General features: G+C 39.3%; 1 protein-coding gene across 1 annotated transcript in view; it reads left to right on the top strand.

Annotated features, from left to right (window-relative positions):
- The window catches only part of mfn1a (mitofusin 1a), a 31286-nt gene extending 8009 nt beyond the window's left edge, over positions 1 to 23277 (top strand). The window contains exons 5-17 of the mRNA XM_036556310.1: positions 26 to 134; positions 319 to 426; positions 2106 to 2259; positions 4025 to 4092; positions 6685 to 6806; positions 12336 to 12462; positions 12604 to 12708; positions 14866 to 14968; positions 15294 to 15520; positions 16660 to 16782; positions 19253 to 19449; positions 22674 to 22808; positions 23208 to 23277. Coding sequence (XP_036412203.1) covers positions 26 to 134; positions 319 to 426; positions 2106 to 2259; positions 4025 to 4092; positions 6685 to 6806; positions 12336 to 12462; positions 12604 to 12708; positions 14866 to 14968; positions 15294 to 15520; positions 16660 to 16782; positions 19253 to 19449; positions 22674 to 22808; positions 23208 to 23277 — 1648 coding nt within the window. The remainder of the gene's footprint in view (positions 1 to 25; positions 135 to 318; positions 427 to 2105; positions 2260 to 4024; positions 4093 to 6684; positions 6807 to 12335; positions 12463 to 12603; positions 12709 to 14865; positions 14969 to 15293; positions 15521 to 16659; positions 16783 to 19252; positions 19450 to 22673; positions 22809 to 23207) is intronic.
- Positions 23278 to 27661: the final 4384 nt, after the last annotated feature.

Below are 27661 nucleotides of genomic sequence, written 5' to 3'. Positions count from 1 at the left end.
GTAAGTTGTATCACTGTTCCTTTAGTCCAGGTACTGATGTCACCTCTGAGCTGGACAGCTGGATCGATAAGTTCTGCCTGGACGCTGATGTTTTTGTTCTGGTGGCCAACTCGGAGTCCACGCTCATGAACACAGTGAGTGGACTCACCTAAAGCATTCTCAGAAAAACTCGATCACGAGCTTTATTATTGCTCCACACTGAAGATCTTGCAGTATTAGTCCTGCATCTTCGCCTTTGATGTAAAATTCCACACTGATAGAGAGATTTATGACTGTAATCCTCATGAATTCACAGCTATCTTTCATTCTACTTTTAAGGAAAAGCATTTTTTCCACAAAGTGAGCGAGCGCATTTCAAAGCCCAACATTTTCATCCTGAACAACCGCTGGGATGCGTCCGAAACCGAGCCCGAGTATCTGGACGATGTGAGTAAAAAGCTTGACTTGATTGATTGCAGGCTGATTTTGTACTGGTAGTCCTTGAAGGAGTGAAAATAAATGTTGCAGATACCCTAAAAACAGGTGCTTTTAATTTAATTCAGATGTATCAGTCGATCACACATGAATCAGCACAATTGCTCTCAGATATTCTTTTGGCAAGAGCTGTGTTTATGTAATTTTATTCATGTGCAGCCTGCGGATAGATTCGAATCATGTAAATTCAAAACATCATTTTTAAATTTTGAGGATGCGTCAGTCTGAAATTGGCAATTTAACTGCAATGACTGTGGAATGTTAAAATTCATTATAATCGACTTTAGTAATATTCCATAAAGCAGGGTTTCTCAACCACTAGGCTGAGGACCACAGGTGAGCCGTGACGCACCCCTTGGTGGTCCTTGGATCTATACTGAGGGGGGCCAGTGGTCTATAGTGGGCCTGTGATGGCACTTCGTCATAAAAATCAGTGAAACTGACTTAACAATAAAAAAGATAAAATGTTTGACAGTTAACAGCATTAATACAAGCCCCACAATAACAGTGCACAAAGGCAGCTTTGGCAGTTTTTTTGCTCTTTGGCTGTAGAAACACCTGACCTTTCTGTTGTCCACTTGCACCAATATTCTGCTGATATTTCATGTTCACCGATACACGTCACATATTGCAAGAGAAGCCCCCACATATCACTGTGTGGATTTCCCAAAAATTACATTTTTAAGCAAAATCTTGAGTTTTGTTTTGTTTTGTGGGCCTTCATGCTTTCTAAAGATAAACAGGTGGGCCTTAAGGTGCAAAAGGTTGAGAATCTCTGTGCTCATTTTTGCCCAAAACAAAATTCCCAGGCTTGAAGAAATGGCTTGATGTATTATTTTTATTGTTTATATTCAACTACTGTATATTGTGTTTTCAGTGTATTTTTAAAAGTAAAAACTTTTAATTTTATGTTGTAATTAATTGTTTTTTTGTATTTTTTTTTGGTTAAATTTTAGTATTAGTTTTTTGAAGAAGCATGATTGAATCAAATCTCATCGAATCGTGGTGAAATATTAGATTTACAATGCAGTGAATCATTTCCAAAGGATTTGTAATTTAATTGAATTGAACTGAACTGCGGGTAAATCTGAGACTTCATGATGCAGTTAATTATTTCTATTTTATTTTAGTGAAGTATTTCTTACTAATCGCTTTCTAACTGAAAGAATCAAAACATGGTGAAATTTGATACATTGAATTGTTTTTTTTTGTTTGTTTTTTTTTAAGAATCGAGATTTGGTGAAATCTCAGGTTGTTTCTGAAGGAACCGTCATTTAGCTGAATCTTAACTGAATCTAAATAAATCATAGTGAAATTTAAGATTTCATGATGCAGTGAATCATTTCCAAAAGAACTGTAATTTAATTGAATCACGGCGAAGTTTGAGATTTCATGGTGGAATTAATCATTTCTAAAGGAGCTGTAATTGAATTGAATTATTGATAAATCAGATCAAATCATGATGAAATATAATAACATTTTATGACACATTGAATCGTTTCCTAATAAATCGCGCTCCTAACAGAATCACTGTGTGGTCAGAGATTTTCACTGCAAGCTGCAGATGCACCGATTGCACGCTCTTCTGTTGTGAGTCCATCGTGTCTCCGTCCTCTATCCACGGCTCTCAGGTGCGAAAGCAGCACATGGACCGCTGTGTCAGTTTCTTGGTGGACGAGCTGAAGGTGGTGGCTCCGGACCAGGCGTCTAACCGCGTTTACTTTGTATCTGCCAAGGAGGCTCTGAGTGCCAGGATCCACCGGGCCCAGGGCATGCCAGAGACTGGTGGGTCCAGCATCTTCACTCTATAAAAATAATAGTTCTAAACACTTCTAGGAAAGAACTTCAATTGGTATAGAACAGGGGTGTCCAATCTTATCCGCAAAGGGCCTGTTTGGCTGCAGGTTTTCACTCCAAGCTGGAGCACACCTGTTTCTACTTGTTTAATCAGTTGGTCTTAGTTTTCAAACATTTCATCAGGTGATCTCCTGCTTTGTTGGAGTGAAAACCCTCTGCGGATAAGATTGGACACCCCTGGTATAGAACCTTTAGGTTCTGTCGAGGTTCTTTAACCTTCAGAAGTCACTAGCTATAATGAAAGCATGCTGTGTTTATGAATGTGATATGAATTATTTTCCACACATAGTTCTTTGAAACAAGTTGAGACAACTGCAGATTCTAAACTTTCAACCCATGTGATAAAGTTATTATTGAGTATACTGTCTTTTTTTGAAAAAAGAAAATGCATCCTTTTTTGTTAGCCAAACTGTCAGAGGCTGCGTTCACATTAAGCCTCATCGTTATATTCCCATTTTTTTTGCTTAGATTCAATCTTTCTAACTTGATGGTTCATATTTGTGTAGGTAAGTGACTCAAAACTGTCTTTAATGTGTCCTAACCTCTTATTCTCCAGGGTATATTTTGGTTTGTCCATCTGAATTTACATGACCAAATCATAAGGCAAATTATTCAGTAACTGCAAGAAATAAATTTTATTTTATTTATTTATTTATTTATTTTTGATAAAAGCTCCCCTCAAATTAACAGAACATGTGTTTTATGATCATACACATGTTGCTATATGCTTACAATTTACTGCTGAAAGCCAAAAATCTTAGACGCTCTTTGTATTATTTTATAAAAATAATTTTTACAGAGCAGATCACTGAAGAGACGCCATCTGTTTATAGTTTATAGCCCAGATTTGTGGAAAAATGGGTCGACTTTCAGTAGAACAAAAAAAAGAGTTCAGCTTCTTTTATTATAAGGGTTTAAAATCACATTACTCATCTATGTGACTGGAAAGAAGACAGTTACAGCTCTCATACGACCCCCACTTTTGAATGTAGCTTATGAAATATGAAAGTTATGAAGAATATGACGAAGTGCGTTTTGGAACCACCGGTGGTTTCAAGGATTTGAAGAGGCTAAACGATCCGCATACACACATCCTAATCAGTAACGGCCTGTGAATGAACTACGTGTGTCATGAACAACAAACAAACTACCCAGATGTGTTGCCTTTGTAGTTTTACTGACTGTAACTTCAGGATAGGCAGTTCTCCTATCAAATTAACACTGAATGATGGTTCATGTGCCGTTAAAACCCTGTTAACTCTAACCTTTGTTAACTGTTAACTTCTAACCTTTATACAATAGTTTCACACTAGTTACTGGATAATTTATAGTAGTTGGACTGAATAATGAGTCTTAAGATGAATTACAGAATAATAAGCCTGCAGGTTAAGAGGTTAAAGCGCTTCTTTCTTCTTTCTTGACGCTCTTCTGGAAGAGGGCTGGGAAAAAAAGAAAAGATGAACTGAAGATAAGTCATAAAACATTGTGGGACAGATACTAATAAATAATATGTGAGCTCATCGAGGTCAGTGGTTTGAAGTATGATCCTTAATGTGTTACCTTTGAGGGGAAAAACAAACAGAAATGACACCTCATTGCCACATGCTTCATTTCTTGTTTCGTATACTGGTTGGCTGTATTGTGGAGGTGAAATCGTGCATGTTCTTTTTGCTTTTTTTAAATATATTTATAGGTGGTGCTTTGGCTGAAGGATTCCAGGAGAGACTGCAAGAGTTCCAAAGCTTCGAGAGAACATTTGAGGTGAGGCCACCGGCTCCAGAATAATCATTGTCTGGACGAAAAGCGGCTGAAAACAATTAAGATTAAGGGGAGCTTGGAAAATCGTCATTTGGAAAAATGACTCCTAGCCCTCGTCTCTTTGTTATTTAGTCTAGGCGAGAAATGTGTGAAAGATTTTTTTCCTAGAAGTGGAGCTGTGATGTGATGACTGTCCCTTCCCTGCTAAAGCTGCGTAGCGTTGGCTCCGACCTGCCGTGGCTGCCTCTCTGAAGTGTGAGATGCTTGGCCTTCCTCACAGATTCCACTCTGGCATTCCTGTAGTGCCACATCCCTCAGCTAAATTAGTGTCTACCTTCAGCTAGCCCTGGGCTAACAAGTAGACCTGTGTAGGTGAGCTCCTCAACCTCCTTTCCTTGTCTTTGCTATGGGCTATGCATGCTTTTTATGCCACAGTTGCAGTTTCTCCACATTCGTGGATCTGATTCAGATGCAGGTTGTTTTATTAAACAAACATTCCCTGCAAAATGTAATCCTCACCTGTGCAGCCTAGAAGAATTTAGCCTCAGGCCAAAAAAAAGCAGCGCTTGTTGCTTAACCCTTGTGTGGTATTGATGATGTTGTTACTCAGTGGTCTGGTGAACCCACCACATTATTGTAATCAATACAGCCATAACAATTTATGTAAAAATACCAGATGTTTAAAATATCACAAGTGTCCAGCGTAGGGTTCTCCTTTAGCAGCCGTAGCCAGTCAGCAGCCTGTCCATGTTGTCCCCCCCTCTCACACACACATGCACACATATATACAAACACAGAGACACACACACTAACAGTAGGCCGTGTAGGAGGAGAACAGAGTGAAGGACACAGCACCTCCACACTTTTATTTCCCGCAGGTTCAGCCCAACACCACATGTGATATAAATGTGTAGGGGGTGAACAGAGTGAAGGCACTTCACAGAAAATGAGCAAAGGCCAAGAAATCTGAGGTTGACATAATAATAAATCACAATTTTTTCTTTTGGTAAACATTGAGAATGGGTCCCACAGACCCCAACACCACACAACGGTTAAATAGCAACCCCTGCAACTTTTTGACACTCCCATGCCCGCACCTTTGCCCTTTGTCCCTAGACAGTCCTGAGTTATATATGATATAATCATGGGCAGGCCAATCAAAGACAACTGAAACATTAGCTATGCTAGCACTAATGTTGGCTTATGAACAGCATAGTAGAAATAATAGCTAAGCTAGCTGCAGAGGGATATAACTGGCTCCTAGCATCAGCAAGCTAGTGTAGTATAGTATAGTACATGATCAGCAGTTCTAAGCCATGCACTTAATTCATTGCCGTGACTTAAATCTAGCACCACCTCAAAACATTTCTTTCAGAAAAGCTGCTGCAAAGACGTTACTCTTGCCTGTAGTCATAAACCATCCAAAGAACACATGATAAAGTACCAGAATATGTTTTTAGGGTTTTTTTTGTTGTTGTTGTTTAATAAAACTAACATAACTTTGGATGCTTAGTTATACAGGGAGATTCACTCGAAAGAGGCCCCGAATTTTCTGTAATAGCTCTCGCTGGACGAAGCAGTCTGAACTAAACAACATGCAATGTGTGCTCCTCAGTATATGGAGCTTTGAACAAGCCGGGATGCCCCTGCGTCGGAGCGATGAGGTAGGCACCGGACAGCTGCCGCGACGTTTAACCTTCGTTTGCAACTTCTGGGTGCATACCCCCGTACCCCTTCACTCAGTCACTCGACTTCTCATCAGGATGGTGGTGTACAGTATACAGTATGCAAGGAGCATGGCAGAAATTGAGTCCTTCTTCGGCAACAGGTTCATTTCAAAGGGGCTTTGGCCACCACGGTCGCCGGATCTGACACCACCACACTTCTTCCTTTGGGGTACGCTCAAAGGAAAAGTCTTTCGGAAGAACCCTCGCACTGTGGAAGATTTAAAGGAGAACATCCAATGTGAAATTTGATGCTATTCCCCCTGATATGTTTGCCGATACGTTCAGGAACATGGAGCGCCGCGTCAACATGTGTCTGGCAGAAAACAGATCACTTCCAGCATCGCTTGTAACGCAATCGATTACACATACGTCAGGTTGCTTCATCCTAACGGGAGTTACAACAGAAAATTCAGGGCCTCTTTCAAGTGAATCTCCCTGTAGAAGCCAGTTGATGCCAGGTAGAGGATCGGCTGTTTTTTTTCACCTTATTTTCACAAAATTTTTACTCTGTATATGGGAACAATTACTTATTTTCTCAAATTTTAATTTTATAAGGTCAAAATAATTTATTTTCACAAAATTTTGCTTCATTAACTATAAAACTATTTACTTTTCTCAAAAAATTTACTTCTGACAAAATCATGACTTATTTCATCAAAACCTAGATTGTTTAAGTCAAAATAATCACTCATTTTGTCAAATTTTGAGTTATTAAATATAGTAAATTTAACTAAAATAAGTCATTATTTTAGAATTTTTCTGCATAGTCGAAGTCAAATTATCTCCATCTTGTCATTTATACTCGTGTATGTGTAATGTTATTGTAGTGAGTCTGCTGTTATCAGAACATGTTTGGTGGTCTCTGCAGGAGTTTATCTCCCACTCATCCGTGAAGACCAAGTTTGAGCAGCACACAATCCGAGCCTGGCAAATCACAGAGTCAGTCAAGGCCGTCATGGACGCCATTAATATCGCCTCAGCAGAAAAGAAGTGAGTTACTAACATAAACTAATCTGTTCTCAGCTCTGTTTTGCAACGTTTAATTTGAGGAAATGAAGTGAAATTATTTTAAATGAGTAATAAATGCCTTTAAAGGGGAATTCCACCGCTTTTTAGAAACAATTCTGTACAAGTATAATTTAATCATTAAGATGTAAATAAAATTATTCAGAGTGGTTTTAGGTGAAATGCTCCCATACGTCTACTTTAAAATGGGATTAGGCTAATCCACCCACCTCTGCACATAGCCAAGAATACATTTCTACAACATTTATCTCTGAAACCTGATTTGTTTTTCTTCTTTAGTTGATGGGGTAAAGTTCATTGTTTTACTTCAGCTGATATATGGCCTCAGTCACATTACTGGCATGTGAACATCTACCAGAGTGCATGAAAGCAGTCCAGCTGTAATCGAAAAAGGGCAAACATTGTATGTGTTGGACAAAGTGCAGTCTGTATTCATGGGCAGAGGCGCTGTTTCTATTGTTTTAGATTTTGAAATGAAGCGATGATGTTGATGTTAAAATGCGGAACTTGTCAGCTTTAATTTGAATCTGTATTGGATGAATAGTGTAGAAATCACAGCCCTTTTGCACAGAGCTTCTATTTCAGGGGACCATAAGTAATTGGGCAGTTGGTTGTTCAGTTGTTTCTGGCCCGGCCATGTGTCATTGCAACATTAGTTCATGCACAAGAGAACTAACAAAAGGTTAGAGCTTGGAGACTGGTGTTGTTTCTCAACATTTTGAAGACTGAAGAAGTGTCAGTACCAGTAAAGCAGGCCATCATGAGGCCGCGGGAGACTCTGCTGTTCGGACAGCCAGTGGGAGATCATTCCACCACCTGGGCTCCAGAACAGAGAAAAGTCTTATGCTTGTCTTCCACGCGTCTTGAAGCATGGCGGGTCAAGCTGTACTTGAAGCGCAAAGGGTTCAAGGTACAGTTCGAGTTTTGACCATTGGTCGAGTCAGTGCACCATCCAGGCAGGATGTAGCATAGATCTGGTAAATGTCACAGGCAATAATAATAATAATAATAAAAATAAGTAGTAGTTCAGTTTATACAGCACTTTTCTTATACCGAAAGTCGCTTTGCAGAGGCCGGAGGGGAGAAAAAGGAAAAAACACAAAACCTTTAGTGAACAGAAGGAAGAAAGTATGGAGAAAAAGGTAGGTTTTAAGCTAAGCTTTGATAGAGGAAAGTGAGGGACAGTCACAAAGAGTTTGCGTTAATGTGTTCCATAGTTTGGGGGTCATGAAGCTGAAAGATCTGTCCCCAGCTGTGACCAGTCTAAGTTTTAGAACGTATAAACGACCTGTATCAGAGGACCTAAGTGTGGGTGCAGGAGCTCTGCTAAATAGGCTGGTGCTGGACCATGTAGAGATTTGTTTGTTAGCAGGAGGAGTTTAAACTGGATGTGAAGTGTAACTGAAATAGAATTGGGGTGATACAAACAGATTTTTAGTCTGTTACACCGAGAAGGGTCTGTCTGCAGACACGCACTCTCAGCTTGACATGCACCGCCAGCCTATCGATGACGTCAGTGCCGCTCTGCCACGACAGTGTTTTTGTCGGTTTTATGAGGAAAAACAGCGAAACACGTTCTACTGGGCAGCAAGAGTTAACGTTGTCATACTGATAATAAGGTAATTGAATATGGAAACTTTCAAAATATTTATTATTTTAGCAGAAAAAAACAAACAAGCTACTGCTGAAACTCATGAAAGCTGTGCTGAAGACGATTAGAACTGTTAGGAATAAAACCTTTTGCTTCCTAAGGGGAATTGGCTGGAAGTTGCTGTTAGAGACCATTTAGGAAACGAACAAATGTAACTGGAATCTGTAACTGGAACACCTGATTAACACCTGATTAACCTCTTATGCTTGTGGGTATATTTTGGTTGTTCCATGTGAATTTACATGACCAAATCACAAGGCAAATTATTCAGTAACTGCATGAAATAAATGTAAAGTTTTGTTTGTTTTTTTGTAAAAGCTCACCTCAAATTAACAGAAAATGTGTTTTATGATCATAAACATATTGCTGTATGCTTACAATTTACTGATGAAAGCCAAAGATTTTAGACGCTCTTTGTGTTTTGTTTTTTTTTTTATATAAAAATAATTTTTACAGAGCAGATCACTGAAGAGACGCCATCTGTTTATAGTTTATAGCCCAGATTTGTGGAAAAATGGGTCGACTTACAGTGGAAAAAAAATTGTGAGTTCAGCTTCTTTTATTATAAGGGTTTAAAATGACATCACCCATCTATTTGACTGGAAAGAAGACAGTTACAGCTCTCATACGACCCCCACCTTTTGAATGAAGCTTATGAAATATGAAAGTTATGAAGTAAAGAATACATCTAAGTACGTTTTGGAACCACCGGTGGCTCCACGGAGTTAAAAAGGTTAATTGATCAGAATCCTTTACACTGTGATACGAAACCCATCAGGAAAACACAGAATACCATTAGCGGCTACTGGACACCACCAGGAACCAACAGACACTTTTAATGGGTTCTGTGACTTTATCAACAGGGAGATACATTAAATGGAATTTTCTAGCTGTGTTATGGATGAAAAATTGATTAAGTGACAGTATCACTAAGCAGAAGCAGCCAAACGTTAATGTGCCGTTGGGCCACTTTTGCCCTTGTGGCAGAGACTGCATGTTACACGTGACGTCACTGGGGCTGAGAGTGCATCTGGCTGAGAGTGCATGTCTGCAGCCAGACTCTATCATAAAGAGAACACCAGCATGACCTCAGAAGAACCTCAGATGGTAAGCAGGGGTGAGTTTTATGAACCTCCAGGCCAGTTAGAGTTTACTTTAAAAGAGAAATGTACAAAAGCCTGTGGAGTTCTGGGACGATGTGTCGTGGACAGATGATGTGACGAGTAACCAGCAGCAGAGTGATGGAATGAGGAAAATGTAGAGAAACAAAGGAACTGCTCATGATCCAAACAAACACCTTCTCAAATGTGGTACATGGGCATGTGGACCTGATCACTCGTCTTTATGGATGATGTGATGGCTGACCGTGAATGGAAGCATCTTAACCACTCAGATCCAGACGTTTGCCTCGGAACTCAATGGATGCAACTAAAGATTAGTTTTAATGATCAATCTGTCCATTATTATTGGATTAATTAACTAATCAAAGCATTATGTTTACAGCCATTTCCTTTGTTGATAGTATATTTAAACGGGACCCAGTTATCCCCGTTTTCAGTGGGGACCAAATGAGGTCAATCACGTCACTTCCTGATTGGCTTCTTTTGCACTGGGAACGCGTGAGACTTCGCAGGTGCCTTAGTGACGCAGATCTCCAGTGTGAGGTGCAAATTACTGCACTGTTTGTAGAAGCTGCCCAGCAAAAATTTGTAAACGCATTGAAGGAACATAAACCATCGTAACCGTTCAGCACGACAGGACACTTTCACCACAAAATGAATTTTAGTTACTACTTCCATCATTAGTTGTCTGTGTAAAATGTATTTTAGACTTTAGAACAGAACAACATAGTAAGAGAAAGACATGTTGAAAACATGCAGCGCCAACTAAACTTTTATTAATGATCATAACAGAAAAAAGCATAATTACGGCAAAAATGATAATAATGTAAATAATGTATTTTATATTGAATTTATTATTGTTATCATTTTACAATCAAAATAAAGCCTTAATCAAATTAAAGGCATAGATTAATGAATAAATAATTACATGATTAGTTATAAAAATACATGAACAATGAAAAAACAATTAAAAATGTTATAAATTAAAAAAACAAATAAATACATTTCTTTAGCCACTTTATGAAATTATTTAGTGTGATTCCTGTCTCTGTTGGTAATATTTTTGTCAAATAATCAAACATAAAATTTTCATGAAATCAAGAGTTATTATTATTATTATTATTATTGCGAACTGAACCTGCTTCATGATTTATGTGATTGAGGAGCTTCTACTTTAAGCATTACAGTGCGGTGTAGCGAGTTGCAGCTTTATAACATTATTTTCTGTACTGTCACAGAAAAGTTTCTTTTCAAAGCTATAAAGTGATCGTCGAGTCTGTGGATCAAGTTACAGAGCAGTCTTTGCGCTGAAGAAGACGACAGGGCCATACTGTAATCTAAAATGGCTCAGATGTGCCTTTGTTTTTGGACTGAAATCAACCCGAAATGAGTGGAAGTGAAAAGAGCACTTCTCTCGTACCTAAGCAGCTTACTTGCGGTGACGCTTGATGGAAGGCAAAAGCTGGAGGCTCTCGGTTTAGCGCTGCAATCATTTAGAGTTCTAATTTCTTCTTTTATGAGGCAACAAAATAACAGAAGCCATATCGCCCCCTGCGCTTCTTGTTGTGAGCTGCAATCTGGTGGGATAACTGCAGGTCAAATGGCATCTATTCAAAGTCTGACTACTGCCAGAAAATAAAAGCTTAAAAGAAAAAAATCTGCTGTCATGGGGTTGTTTACTTTGCCATGGTTACAATCACCATGCGGCCTGAATGGCACACACAGTCCTGATTAGGCAGAGAAATCTTTAGGATTATTGAGATAGCTTGAATATTTACAGTTGAATTTAAAGCACCTTTAACAAGCTGATAAATGAAGGTAGAGTACATAGTTTTCTGTTTCTGGATATAATAATAATAACAATAATAATAATAATAATAATGTATTTTACTGAGGTGCTAAGTATGATCATATATTGAATAAAGAGTTTGGATAATATTACATTGTCAGTGTAATGATTTAAATGGACATTTATTAGGATTAGGTCTGTGCTTAGTTCTTGCAACAAGCAAAAAGGTCTTGAATATACTTATTTGTATAATCAATATTACATCTGCGTACAGAATACCACAATATTACAATAACTTTTGTCTATAATAGTATTGTCATAAACAAAAAAGTCCTGATAGGAACAAATTGCTCTTTTGGAACACTTCAACTCCTGACCCCACCAAAGTCTGTGCACTGTACTCAAGACTATAAACATAAAATGTAATTTTTTAACAAATAAATTAAATGTTTTGTTTGTTTAGTAGTTTGCGACCTTTGGTGGTGACAAATCAGTGGTGCTGGTCCTCAAACAAAGACAAATTAGCTCAGCTGTGGGCAGTTTCATTTTACACTTATGAATTTGGTTGGATGTTTTAATAAAGGTAATAAAGTCAAATGCACAAGGACTCGACTGATTAGAAGTTGACTTAGTACTAGTATGTTTTTTTCTATTAGAAATGTAATTGAGTAAAAGCTTTAATTTTCAATAAAACTTGAGTAAAGTATGAGTCTTCCAAAATAATATATAAGTACAGTAACAAAGTACAATCACTCAAGTGTACTCCACCCTTGTCATATGAACGTCATGTGCATTTCTTTTTAAGTAAACACCATGTTGACCATTTCCATAACTGATGTCAACAACTGATCATTGCATATCTAGTGGAAGGTGCTTCACCTTGCAGTCCTAAGGCTGAACTCTTCGTCCTGTTATCTGCTGTAATCCTGCAGGGTTCTGTCTCTGGAGGAGCGAGAGGCTCTCATGGACCGCCTGGAGTTTGTGCGCAATCAGCTTAACTTTCTGACTGAGGAAACCAAAGACAGGATAAAGGTCATTGCAGATGACGTCTCCTCCAAGGTAGCACGCCACATGAGTTATAGAGCTACTTGAATGTCTTATCACAACAGAGACTGCTTCACTTTCATAATATGGCTAATATTGATGGCTCCTTCTGTGCAGAACTGTGAGGGTTTTAATGTTCCTACTGTTGTTTTTTAGGTAGCCAGTGCCATGGCGGAGGAGATACATCTCTTGTCTGTGATAGTGGATGAATTCTGCTCAGATTTTAGCCCTGCAGCTAACGCCTTGGCTCTGTACAAAACTGTAAGTCCCCCAAACAGTTTTCTCCTGTCAGCTGGGCAGTGGTTACTAAAACTGATCCCTGGATACCGCTGCACTCTCAGCTCCCAAAGAAACTCATCATATTTGTTAATTTGCAAAACCTTCATGAGGTTAAAGCAGGTGTGTGTAGCATCCCCATCGTGAGGTAGACGCCACAAAACAGACTTTTGCCTCTTTCCTTTAAACATTGCATTTACTGTATGTAGCACTTGTGTGAAGAGTGAAGGTTTTACTGTAATGAAAGGCTAATCAATTGGATCTGTGTGGAACATAACGGGTGTACAGTATCACCAAAAACACAACTTTTAAAGAACTAAAAGTTCTTTACTAAAAAGTAAAAGTGAAATTTGAGTTTTCAGTCTATCTGATCTCTGTGAAAGTGTCATTTTGTAACCGTGAAGATTATGACCCCTAAATGGCTGTTTACAGCCGGCGCAACCTCTTGATCAATTTGATGGTTGAGAGATCACAAACAGTTTTTACCATCAAAATTTTGAGTTTAATTACTCAAGAATTAGAGCCAATACATTGTTTTTGCTTTACAACTCCCTTCATATACCTCTTCACCATGAATACTGTGTAATAGAGGTGAGCAATACCACAGAAGCGTAACATCACAATACTTCAAGAAGTTTCACGATACATGCTTCACTAGATCCAGTAAAACTAATTATGCTATCTTTGTAACGAAACATGCAGTTGGGAAATGTTTAAGTACTGACGATATCCTTGCTCAGAAAAGCAAACTGTGACATATTGTTATGTACACCGATCAGGCATAACATTATGACCACCTCCTTGTTTCTATGCTCATCGTCCATTTTATCAGCTCCACTTACTATATAGGTGCACTTTGTAGTTCTACAGTTACAGACTGTAGTCCATCTGTTTCTCTGCATACTTTGTTAGCCCCCTTTTACCCTGTTCTTCAGTGGTCAGGACCCCCATGGACCCTCACAGAGCAGGTACTATTTGGGTGGTGGATCATTTTCAGCACTGCAGTAACACTGACGTGGTGGTGGTGTGTTAGCGTGTGTTGTGCTGGTACGAGTGGATCAGACACAGCACTGCTGCTGGAGTTTTTAAACAGTGTCCACTCACTGTCCACTCTATTAGACACTCCTACCTTGTCAGTCCACCTTGTAGATGTAAAGTCAGAGACGATAGCTCATCTGCTGCTGCACAGTTTATGTTGGTCATCGTCTAGTCCTTCATCAGTGGTCACAGGATGCTGCCCACAGGACGCTGTTGGCTGGATATTTTTGGTTGGTGGACTATCAGTCCAGCAGTGACACTGAGGTGTTTAAAAACTCCAGCAGCACTGCTGTGTCTGATCCACTCAGACCAGCACAACACATAATAACACACCACCACCATGTCAGTGTTACTGCAGTGCTGAAAATGATCCACCACCCAAATAGTACCTGCTCTGTGAGGGTCCATGGGGGTCCTGACCACTGAAGAACAGGGTAAAAGGGGGCTAACAAAGTATGCAGAGAAACAGATGGACTACAGTCTGTAACTGTAGAACTACAAAGTGCACCTATATAGTAAGTGGAGCTGATAAAATGGACAATGAGCGTAGAAACAAGGAGGTGGTCATAATGTTATGCCTGATTGGTGTAATTTATCATCATAATGAGAACTGTTGTCATATTGCCCGGCCCTAACCATTTAATTTTGCAGAAATTTTGAAAAAGCTATAAAGGGGCTTAAATGAGGAAAATATCAGAGTTCAGATTTTATCAGATTGGTGAGGTGTGTTAAATTTATTGTGACCAAGCAGGGAATTAGTATCAGAGTTAGTATTAGAGTTTAATTTGTCACTGACTTACCTTTTGAAAGCTACATGCTCAGTGAGATCTTTCTGTGTCACCACTTTAACAGGATTTAGTAGAAAGCCTCTTAATGTCTCAGTGGTCACCGTGTAGAGAGCACAGAAAAAAACTGACTCAGAGCAGCATTTACATGCCTTGATTACCACATCTGACACACTATGTTCTGTTCTGTCTTTTAGACGGTTGAGACAGTTTTCAGTTTATTAATAAGTTAATTGACAGAGCAAGTCATGTAGTCTGTGTAGAATAAACAGATTAAGAATCATTCTAATGTATGCTTGAATGTGTCTGTGTGTTACAGAAACTGATGGCGTATGTGGAGGAGAGGATGGTAAGGAACTTGGCTGTTCGCTGCTCCAGCAGTATCGGTGGCTGTGTACTTTCATCACAGAGGGACTTTATAGGTATAAATGCAAATAAATGAACTTTATTTGCCCCAGCATACACATACATGCAAAACACACTTCTGTTAATGGACAGCTACTGTTTATTTGCTGAATTTAACATGTTCAGAAAAAAAAACAACACAAATTTGGCCTGTTTTTAAATTTGGCACACTTTGTTTTATGGTTAATTTTTCTCAAAATAAACTCAGGAAATAATTTTTAATTTTAAATTTTGGCACTAACATTAGCAGGGGTGTTCAAATCTTTGCGTACAAGATTATATAAAACCAGAGTCCTTAAATATAACTGTTTTACGTGGACCATTTTCTGTCCTCACTTTCAGACACCATCAGTCCTCTGCTGCCCCCTGCTGCCCGAAGCCACCTGCACATGCATGTTCCGAGCAGGAAGTTTGAGATGGCCTATGAGCTGAACTTCAGGGCTCTCTGTGCCGACTTCCAGGAGGACATTGAGTTTCAGTTCTCCCTGGGGTGGACGGCCCTGGTCAACCGTTTCCTGGGACCAGCTAAAGCGAGGCAAGCCCTCAACATCCTGGACAAGAACTTGAAGGTAAAGGATTTATGTAATAACTGAGATAAATATCTCAGTACTAGAAATAATGTTCAAACAGATCTGTAGGGAATTCCACTGATTTGTCAAAGCTTCTGCATAGTTCAGTGGTTGAGATGTAAACAGAGTCATTCAGAGTGGTTTGATGTGAAATGGCTTATTGTAGAGACTCAGATTTCTTTACAGTGGTGGTGATAGGAACCAGGGGTCACAATGTCTACAACACAAATATAGACATTTTATTTACTATCCAAAACCTCCAGTGAACCTATATGTGTCTTGTGTTTTTACATGTAATGTTCTAAAATGGTAAAATGGTGGAAAATCTGAAAAAAATATTTTTTAAGGGCTATTTTGGCTTAGGCGGCACGGTGGCGCAGTAGGTAGCGCTGTCACCTCACAGCAAGAAGGGCCTGGGTTCGGTTCCTGGCCGGGCGACCGGGGTCCTTTCTGTGTGGAGTTTGCATGTTCTCCCCGTGTCTGCGTGGGTTTCCTCCGGGTACTCCGGTTTCCTCCCACGGTCCAAAGACATGCAGTCAGGCCAACTGGAAATGCTAAATTGCCCCTAGGTGTGAATGTGTGTGTGATTGTATATGTATGTCTGTCTGTCTGCCCTGCGATGGACTGGCGACCTGTCCAGGGTGTATCCTGCCTTCCGACCAATGACAGCTGGGATAGCCTCCAGCACCCCACCGCGACCCAGAAGGAGAAGCTGTTTAGATGATGTATGTATGTATTTTGGCTTACAACACCCTGCATGTACAGCATGAATTAAAAAAAAAAATAGGCCAAAACCTTCTCAAAACCATCGTAAAACAATGTCTTCGTTGACAGGCAGCGTATTCCTAACCATTTTATATAACCACTTTTAGTGATGTAGCTTTTAGAGGCATTAAACTATCACCACCACTGTGAACAATTCTGACTTGGTAAGTTTCTCTAGAACGGAGAATTTCACACCAGACCACTCTGAGTGACTTTGTGTACACTTTGACCATTTAATTATGCAGAATTAAAAAAAAATGTGTAATTCCCCTCAAAATAGTCCTTGCTTATTTATAATATATAGTTTGTAAATATTAGTAGATTATTTTTGCAGAATTATGTCTAAATCTGAGCCATGTGGTTTGTCACTGTAGGCCTCCTTTCACTCCGCTCCCATGAGAACCGAGGCCCAGGAGGAGCTTGCGGTCTCCGTGGCAACCGGACTGGCCTCGCTCACATCTCGGGCCTCCATGAGCATGCTGGTCATTGGTGGAGTGGTAAGTAATGTGTAACTCGGGGAATGTCCAGCACAGTATGGTGATTACCCCTCCTCTAAAAAAAACAACTTAATGAGGGTGTAGCAAGTTCAGTACATTACTGAAATCAGAAAACAGTGAATGTATGGAAACACTGTAAAGCCAGTACATCCCACACTCTCTTCTGGAGATCTCAATGACCACACTGTGGAAAATATGACATGTCAGGTTTTTGTATTGTTAATAGCTCAGTTAAACTGTTTTATAAGATGATTGTTTTTCACAAGGACACTGTTAATGGTAATAGTATATATTACTTCATTATATATAAATGTATGTTAGAACAAATTGATATTTTACCAAAAGAGTTTTGTACAGTTAATTTGAAATTAATGTTAGGCAACTGGTTTCACAACTCTTTTATTTAAGGAAACTTACTATCTTACAGTTTATAGTGTACTTCACATCAGTGCGAATACAAAAAAGATCAGAATCATGCGAGTGTGATAGACCTTCATATGCACGTGTGTACATCTTCATACAGTAATATTTTGTTGAGTCTAAAGTGCTCATAGTCATGTACTAGCTAGCTGTTTTAACTATGTGATGTGTGCAACATCAAACATTTCCCGCCCACCCAGGTCATCCGCTCAAGCGTAGCTGCCAAGCAGGTTTAGTTCTAGTGTTTATGGTGATTGTAGTCAGGTAATCAGGGAATACGAACACTGCAGAACAAACCCAAACAAAGCCTCGCGATAGACAAACTACCTAGAAATTGTTTGGTTTGAGGCTGTAATGACAAACATAAAACCAGCGATGATATGGGATTTTACAGTCTGCCTGCTGACAATATAAGTCCTCCCAAAAGATGTCTCTGATATCAGGAGCTGAGGTGCCCTTTGCTGTTCGTTCTGCCTTAACTGTCTTTACCTGTGAGGGGTATTAGAGCAGAGAAATCACCAAACTTTTCTGCGGTTCAGGGCTGGAACTGGGTATGAGAGAGCGAGGCACTGCCTAGCACAGTTTGTTTTTTGATAAACCACGATGTACACATCTGTTACAAAAAATTAAAATTTAAACATTATTTCTAGCACCTAATTCAGCTAAAAAAAGGTGTAAATGTTACAACTAACCCCAAAGGCAGGGTCAATTGCAGCAGGCTGGTTTTAACAGTCTGGTAAATCGATGCACACAATTAATTCAGTACAATTCTATGTTCTTTAAACCAGACAAGCTTACCAGCGTCTATTCGCATGCAAATTTGGGCACCCCTTGTCAAATGATATGTTTTGTTGATCTTCTAAGTGAAACTAGTTTAACACGTCCTCTACAGAGAACACACTGCTGCATATATTAAGGCACAGTTACTGTTTATTTAATAGATTTAACATATTGGGGAAAAAATTAAAACACAAAATGTGGCTTGTGGAAACGTTATGCTATATTTTACATTTTACTTGTTTTCAATGTGTTAAACGCAGCAAGTAAATAAAAGTTGTGTAGAAAAATGCTATGTAAGTTTGTTCTCTAACTTATTTTCACTTAGAACATCAACAAAGCATAACTTGTACCTAATTCATCATGGGGTGTTCAAACTTTTCTGAAAACGTTATTAGAATAATACATAACTGCTAGAATGATATATAAATATACAAAATAGTATAATACATGAAAATATGATTAGTGAAAAGAATGTCAAACATGGCAGTTTTATTTTTGACCAGAAAGTGGAAGAGCTAATAACAGAATAAAAAAATAAAATATATCTTATTAATCTGTGGTATGTTTTTGATGACACTGTGCAAAAAAAAACAACTATTATTATCTCCCACTTCTATCAGTGTTTACTTTAGAGGTCTTGTAACACCATGTGAACCCCACCACATGGAGGCTGTCTTTAAGCCCAGGGTGAATCAGGAGAAATTGTTGTCAGATTGTTGTCAAAATTCACACATGACGTTGCTATGGGAATATGAGAAGGTGAGCAAAAGCTTTTCCTACTTGAACCTGTTCAGCTACAAAAGTCCTTGTTTAATTTTACCCCATGTTAGTTTTTGCCCCTGCTCTCTCCTACCCCAGGTATAGCCTTAACATTCGTCAGGTCTGGAAACATGTTCAGAAACACCTGCACCTTTATGTTCATCAGAGATTCCAACTAAAGGATGTAGTTAACTCAGCTGCACTAGATAAAGGAGCACAGATGTTGCTACAGTGTGTAACGTTATGAATGTTCTAACGCAACAATTGACACAATTCTTATTTTAGGTTGTGTTCATTGAAAATACAGATCTTGCTACTGTTAATTGGAGCAGCATTTCCACCACCTGTGCTGCCGTTTTAAGGTTTTCCTGCTTCAAAACACAATTTAGCTCCAGCAGGACTCGATCATTGATTAATTATATGTTTTAAAGCAGGAGAAACACAAAACTAAGCAGTACAGGGGCTCCAGGACTAAAGTGTCAGAGAGTGCAAAATGTTTGTATTTTGGCAGGTATGGCGTTCTGTGGGATGGAGGATCATTATCTTTTCTGTAAGTCTTTACGCCCTGATCTACGTCTATGAGAAGCTGACCTGGACCAACAGCTCCAGAGAGAAGGCCCTGAAGCAGCAGTTTGTGGAGTTCGCCACCCAGAGGCTGCAGGCCATCTCCCACATCACCAGCAGCAACTGCGGCCTGCAGGTCCAACAGTGGGTGTCTGCAGTAGACCTGGCGATGAATCCGTAACAATAATGTTTAAAATCAGACATTTTTTAATAGTAAAAATAAAAGTTTGGGTTGTTTTAGATGTAATTATTATGCAGCTCTGTTTCTCAGTCAGAATTAGCAGCAGTGCTTAAACTTTGAACAGTGGCTACTGTGTTAATGTATTACTCTCTAGATGAGAAGGGAGAAGAAGCCTAGTGACAGAGTTAGCAGAGTTAGCTATTTTTAGTGTTTAAATAACGGAGAGTAAGAAAGGCAGCATGTTTGAGGTAAACATCCTAGAACAACATAGATTGTTACAAAAAAAAGGCACATAAAAAGGAATCATATTAATAATTTTTCTCATTGTTTTATATGATCATAATTTGCACAGTGTAGATTTAAACATTGCAAATTACACACATACAAAAATGTGTTTTTAGATGTTTTATTCAAAACTTTTTACAGGCAATAAAATAAATTATCAAATGATGAATAATATACTTAATAATATACTTATTTTTTCTAAAATGTCCTTTTTTGTCCTCTAGCTTCTTTCTAATTCTTTGGAAAATGTGACGTTGTATCAGACTATAACACTGGAATAATTTTATACATTTATCTGTAACAAAATAGATTATATATTTTAGTAAACAATGATTCCAAGTTTTTGAATGGTACTGTATAGCAGACAGTTCTGGGCCGATTCTGGCTTTCATTAGTGAGTTTTGGTTGACTGCAGGGCAGATGTTGGGCACACGGTGCAGATGCCGTACAGCTGCATACAGTTTTGCGTGGCGTTTTTATCTGTGGGCCAATACTGACGTAACTGTTGTGGACCAAAAAAGTAATTGGGCCAGATTAGCGCCAGATTTTGGCCACATTCACTAGTTCTGCTCAGTTTACTGTGTGAGGGGCAGATCTGGGCTGAGGACCCAGCCGTTTATCAGGCCAGAACAAAGCCAAGGATATGACTCACAAGTGGTCCAGACAGATTTTGCGAACTTAATAATTAGTTTTGAGTAGTATACCAGGAAACTTGTTTTCTTCAGGAATCACAATATTGTTCAGACCTAAAATTTAACATCAGGAAATTCACGCAACAAATATAATTACAGTTATATGCAAAGGTTTGGGCACCCCATGTCAAACTACACTTCCTCTGCAGAGAACACACTTTTGCACATTTTAAAACACAATTACTGTTTATTTGCTGGTTTAAACATATTGGGGGAAAAAATAAAACATAAAATGTGGCCTGTGCAAAAGTAATGGCACATTTAATATTTTTAAATTTATTTTATTTTTTCCAATATGTTAAACTCAGCAAATGCAGAAATTGTGCACTACTGTTTTCAGAACAATTCCATATTTGTGTGTTCTCTGTAAAGGATTTGTTAACCTTGTTCACCTAGAAAAACATGTAATTTGACTACTGGTGTTGAAAGTTTTGCATACAACTGTATTGATACTATATGAAATGGAATATTATATTGTTTTTTTGGCCCAGTCCTGGTCTATGGCAGTGGTAGACTAGCTGAACTACAGAGTTTTGTTACAACCCTAATCTCTAAGGAGAACTACACTATATTGCCAAAAGTATTGGCTCGCATATGAACTTGAGTGACATCCCATTCTAAATCCATAGGGTTTAATATGATGTCGACCCACCCTTTGCAGCTATAACAGCTTCAACTCTTCTGGAAAGGCTTTCCACAAGGTTTAGGAGTGTTTATGGGAATTTTTGACCTTCTTCCAGAAGCGCATTTGTGAGGTCAGACGCTGATGTTGGACGAGAAGGCCTGGCTCGCAGTCTCTGCTCTAATTCATCCCAAAGGTGTTCTATCAGGTTGAGGTCAGGACCACACCAAACTCGCTCCTCCATGTCTTTATGGACCTTGCTTTGTGCACTGGTGCGCAGTCATGTTGGAACAGGAAGGGGCCGTCCCCAAACTGTTCCCACAAAGTTGGGAGCATGAAATTGTCCAAAATCTCTTGGTGCTGAAGCATTAAGAGTTCCTTTCACTGGAACTAAGGGGCCGAGCCCAACTCCTGAATAACAACCCCACACCATAATCCCCCCCACCAAACTTTACACTTGGCACAATGCAGTCAGACAAGTACCGTTCTCCTGGCAACCGCCAAACCCAGACTCGTCCATCGGATTGCCAGACGGAGAAGCGTGATTCGTCACTCCAGAGAACACGTCTGCCCTGCTCTAGAGTCCAGTGGCGGCGCTTTACACCACTGCATTCGACGCTCTGCATTGCGCTTGGTGATGTAAGGCTTGGATGCAGCTGCTCGGCCATGGAAACCCATTCTGTGAAGCTCTCTATGCTGTTCTTGAGCTAATCTGAAGGCCACATGAAGTTTGGAGGTCTGTAGCGATTGACTCTTCAGAAAGTTGGCGACCTCTGCGCACTATGCGCCTCAGCGTCCGCTGACCCCGCTCTGTCATTTTATGTGGCTGACCACTTCGTGGCTGAGTTGCTGTCGTTCCCAATCACTTCCACTTTGTTATAAAACCACTGACAGTTGACTGTGGAATATTTAGTAGTGAGGAAATTTGGCGACTGGACTTGGTGCACAGGTGGCATCCTATCACGGTACCATGCTGGAATTCACTGAGCTCCTGAGAGCGACCCATTCTTTCACAATGTTTGTAGAAGCCGTCTGCATGCCTAGGTGCTTGGTTTTATACACCTGTGGCCATAGAAGTGATTGAAACACCCGAATTCAATGATTTGGATGGGTGAGTGAATACTTTTGGCAATATAGTGTAGGTGAATCTTAAAAAACTGACCTAAGAACCTAAAAACTTAATGCGGTGCATACTGGAGGGGCCTGTTGAACTGATTCCCAACGGAGTTATCCTTGTTAAAAGACAGCTTTTGTTATGTTATTCTTGTGCTAAAGGTTGAGTCTGGATACATTTAACTATGATGGTGTTTAGTGTTCAGTTTTACCAGTTTAGCCTGTATTGCTATAGTTAAACAGACTGGCTCATATCATGTTCCTTAGTGGCACAGCTGTCAGATTTGTGCTGTAGTTGGGAGATGCAATGACCTAAACAGAGGCTAATTAATTGGGCCCTGAAATTATACCGGTCAGGCCCTGATTTAAAGGTCATTTGGTCTCCTGATGAAGTAATTTCACATGCTTGCCTGAAGGAGGGGTGGAGGGGTGAAGGTTGGTGGTGTGACTGACTGGAATCTGTGGATTTTCGTAGGGAGCTGGTGGGCGTCTTTGCCCGCATGTGTCAGCAGGTGGATAAGAGTGAAATGGAGCTGGAGACGGAGATCCGTAAACTCAACGCCAAGATCCAGCGGCTGGAAAGCGTCCAGAGACACTCCAAAACTCTCAGGTACACGAGAGACAGACATAGAATTCCCACCACAGATAAACACCCCTCACATACCAAACGCTGTAGTACGGCCTCACCAGTATATCAGGCAATAGTATCACCAATATTTTTGTGCTGCAAATTGAGCAGAACACATGTTCACATCGTATCTGACTCTACCCTTAGATAATCCTTTATTAATCCCACAACGGGGAAATTTTACTTCTGTTTAAATGCAATATTTTTGTACAAACACAATTCTATTGGACAGTATCAGTTACTGGAATTTTTAGCTACCTAAACACAGTATCAGTGGCAAAATGGAGAAGAGCATCAAAATGTCTTCAATTTGTTCAAATTAAGCAAAAAAAACCCTGCTTCCATCTTGAAATCTGTCTTGAATGCTGTTCTTTCTTGTAGGTACAAGGCCACAGATTTGGAGTCTCAGTTGGAGTCTTTCTCAGCACAATATCTAAACACTCAACAGTGAGGCCCAATCCCATTTCACCCCCTCGTCCCTACCACTTAGCCCTTACCCCTCCATTTTGTGCTTTCACGTCTAGGCGTAGGGTGTCCTGTTTCTAGTTGAGATAGAGGGGTAGGATGAAGTGTTAGGGCTACATTTTCTGTTAAAAATTACGAAAAGTATTGTATTATCTTAGTTTAATGTTGTTTCAGTGTATTATGGTTTTTCATAAAAAGCATAAAAATCGGTAGTAGCATGTTGATGTCTTGGTAATTAGCTTGCTAAATTTTCGGTTCCACCTTAAAAGTTGGTGAAATGGAAAAATTAGAACAAAAAGCTGGCGAATAGCTGACTTCAGTTTTGTATCACTAAAGAATTAGGGGTGGGCGATAATAAATAATTGTGCCCTCTTTGAAGGCACATGATGCCCTAAATGTAACTAAAGCCCAGCAGTGAGAAGCTGAACTTTGCCCTCCTCTGCTGTCACTGCAGACTGGCAGCGTCGCCTACAGAGCAGCGCCAGTAGCTGTTAATGAAGTGATGTTCTTTTTTATTTGAGGGTCCCATTTCATGGGGAAGATTTCAACCACTTCGCCTTATAACTCAGTTTCAAGGGCCAAGGTGACACTCGAAAAACAAGGGGTAGGGTAAAAATAAGAAATGGGATTGGGCCTAGGACTTCAGTTACACTGGCTTCCTATGACCGTTCACATTTAATTTAAACTCCTCTTCATTCCTTATAAAGCACTAAATAGACTTAGCTATTCCCAACAACCGGAACTTCTCCATCTGTACCTACAACCTTGTTCCCTTATCAGTGTTTCTCAGCCCTGGTCCTGGAGGCCCACTGCCCTGCACTTTTTAGTGTTTTCCCTGCTCCCAGCACGCCTGGTCCAACGAATCAGCTTATTAACAGCCCATTATTGGGTTAAAGGGGCTGAGTTAAACCATGCAAAGCACTGAAGTGTGCAATGCAGTGGGCCTCCAGGAGCAGATTGAGAAACACTGCCTTAGTTCCCCTGCCATAGGTCCACTTTTGACTCCTTGCACACAGCTGTTTAGCTCCAAAGCTTTGTAACACTCTTCTTTAAATCCAAACTTAGTGATTTTTTGAATTGCTGTATAACTCAGTGGTTGAGATGTAAACAAAGTCATTCAGAGTGGTTTGATGTGAAATGGTTGATTGTAAAGACTCAGATGTCTTTACAGTGGCGGTGATAGGAACCAGGGATTGTTTTGTCTCACAACACCCTGCATGTACCTCTCGGCCATGAATGGATTTTAAAAATGTTTTGAACCAAAACCTCAAAAAAAAAGATTTATCTGTAAATCTTTCATGTAGTAACTTTCTGTGAGGGAGTTCTTAGAAGTGGACGTCTGGTTCCCATCACCACTGTGAACAGTTCTGACTCTGTAAAACAGAGCATTTAACACCAAACCACTCTGAATGACTTTATTTACACCTTAACTATTTAATGATACAGAAATCTTGGAATTTCCTTTTAAGACATCTTTACACACAGTGCTGTCACACTCATATTAACGGTTGTTATTGACTAGTTTTGTGGTCGTTTCTTTTTCCCTCACATTTTATATGTTGTATTGTACAGCGACGTAGACTTAGGAAAAAAAAGCAGTATATAAATAAAACATTATTGTTGTTATTATTATTAGATCATCACAGGTCAAGAAAACTTTGTGTACATCACTGTAATATTCTACAGAGAAAATGCAAATAGAGTGATATATGGGTTAATGCTTGATGAGTTTACACAGTATATGGTTCCTTATGATATCTTTTTTCATTGAAGAGTGTGTGTAATGAGGTAAAGTTTGAACACCCCTGGTCAAATGACGTTTTGTTGATTTTCTAAGTGAAAATAAGTTAAAACACTTAAATAAGGTATTTTCTGCCAACTTTGGTGCATTTTTTCATTTTTCCTAATTTGTTAACTCCAGCAAATAAACAGTAATCGTGTACTAAAATGTGCAGAGGCGTGTTAGAAAATCAACAATCAATACATAATACATACATACACCGATCAGGCATAACATCATGACCACCTCCTTGTTTCGACGCTCATTGTCCATTTTATCAGCTCCACTTACTATATAGGTGCACTTTGTAGTTCTACAGTTACAGACTGTAGTCCATCTGTTTCTCTGATACTTTGTTAGCCCCCTTTTACCCTGTTCTTCAGTGGTCAGGACCCCCATGGACCCTCACAGAGCAGGTACTATTTGGGTGGTGGATCATTCTCAGCACTGCAGTAACACTGACGTGGTGGTGGTGTGTTAGTGTGTGTTGTGCTGGTAAGAGTGGATCAGACACAGCAGTGCTGCTGGAGTTTTTAAACACTGTGTCTTCATCAGTGGTCACAGGACGCTGCCCACAGGACGCTGTTGGCTGGATATGTTTGGTTGGTGGACTATTCTCAGTCCAGCAGCGACACTGAGGTGTTTAAAAACTCCAGCAGCACTGCTGTGTCTGATCCACTCAGACCAGCACAACACACACTAACATGTTGGACTACAGTCTGTAACTGTAGAACTACAAAGTGCACCTATATAGTAAGTGGAGCTGATAAAATGGACAATGAGCGTAGAAACAAGGAGGTGGTCATGATGTTATGCCTGATCAGTGTACATGCATAGCTGTTTCTTTTAGGTTGCTGTATTATATAACAAAACACCAGTTTAACTAATGCAGTGGACTCTGCTGCCCTCTAGTGGTGGCTGGTGGAACTCAAACTTTCTAATATAAGCCCTCTTTATAGGTTTAAAGGTCATCTTTCACTTTACCGGGGGGGGTCTTTTTTCTGTTCACCGAAGCCCTTATATGATTTTATGCCGGGCGATCTGATCAGGTATTTTAAAATCATCCGTGTAATATTATGGAAGTCATACATTCACTTTTGATAGTACATGATATAATGTAGACACACCAGTCTGACACTGTGCTTTGATGAAAAGCCTTTATTGGTTATGAGAACAAACAGCAACAAGTGTCACTCAGCCACTGTACAAATACAAATAAAAATCTGGTGTTTAAAAAAAATTCATAGAAAGCATCGACTGGGAATAATAATCATCTTTTTTCTGGACCAAGAGAAAATAACACATCTGCTTCTGATGATTAAAAAGTGAAGGTAATCAACACGAGTAAGCTAGTATCAAGAGGCAATAAGTTGTACTGACATTTTTCTGACAGTCTGATTAATGTAGACAGGAAAATCATCAATGAGAGGTGCAGTTCTAAATGGAGAAATAAAAATGCAGCAAAACCGTAAATGAACGTCTTTAATTATACAGTTATAGCAGGCACAGAAGGACGTGTGTGTGTGCGGCGTAATACAGTGATGATAATGGTTTGGTTGTGTAGTACAGGCACGTAGAAGAGAGTATCCTTTACTTCTGATGTAAATCGGCCTTCTGCGGCACCTTTAGGCCGCTTCGGTTACGTGTGTATATACTTTTTGATGAAAAACAACAACGCAACAAAGACGTGCTTTGTTACCCTGCTTGGAAGAGTGCACTTCGGTTTTTTATGTGCTGTTCACTGGTATTTTTAGTCATATATGAAGGTACTGAACGTACAAAGGACTGGTTTTGTCAGACGGAAGAAGCCCGGTCCTACAAACCACGTCTATGACATCCAAACACAAAATTCTGTCCATAAAGTCTTCCAAATTAAAGCGCAAATACTTGGGGTGCAAAAATGCATTGATTTGAATTGAGTTTGGAATGTAAGAATCAGTTATGATCAATTAGAATAATATTCAGTAAAGTATGTCATTTTTTGGTCAAAATAACAATCGCAGGTTTATTTTCAAATGTAAAAATACTACTATTAATTATTAATATAAATAATAATAATAAATTGCAGGGTGGCCCAAAGGGGGTATATATACAGTTGCATGAAAAAGTTTGAACACCCGAGTCAAAGTACGTGTTTTGTTGCCTTTCTAGGTGAAAATAGTTTCTTCTACAGGGACTTAAACATGGATTTTTTTCTGCAAATTTTAGTGCTTTTTATTTTTTATTTTTTTGCTGTTTTAACATATTGTAAAAATACAAAATTTAGAGGATGTGTTAACTTATTTTTCACTCTAACAAATCAGAATTTGACCAGAGGCACCCAAACTGTTTCATATGTATATATAAACAAACATAATTATTTTTCAGTATTTAGGTAACAAAAGACAGTGCAATGTTACTAAATACATTACATACATTTTTAAAACCTTTGAATTCAGACCTTAAACCTTTGAATGGAAACCTGCTTACATTCCTTAACTCTATATTATTTTGTCTTTTTGGCCTTCGGTCCACCAGAAATGGTGGACTTAGGCCCCCAAGACAGAAAATTTGGGCATCCTCCAGCCACATTAGTTTAATCAGAGTTTTA

Source organism: Colossoma macropomum, unplaced genomic scaffold (genome assembly GCF_904425465.1).
Source record: "Colossoma macropomum unplaced genomic scaffold, Colossoma_macropomum, whole genome shotgun sequence".
Lineage (NCBI taxonomy): Eukaryota > Metazoa > Chordata > Actinopteri > Characiformes > Serrasalmidae > Colossoma > Colossoma macropomum.
This window is presented reverse-complemented; position numbering and strand designations above follow the sequence as displayed.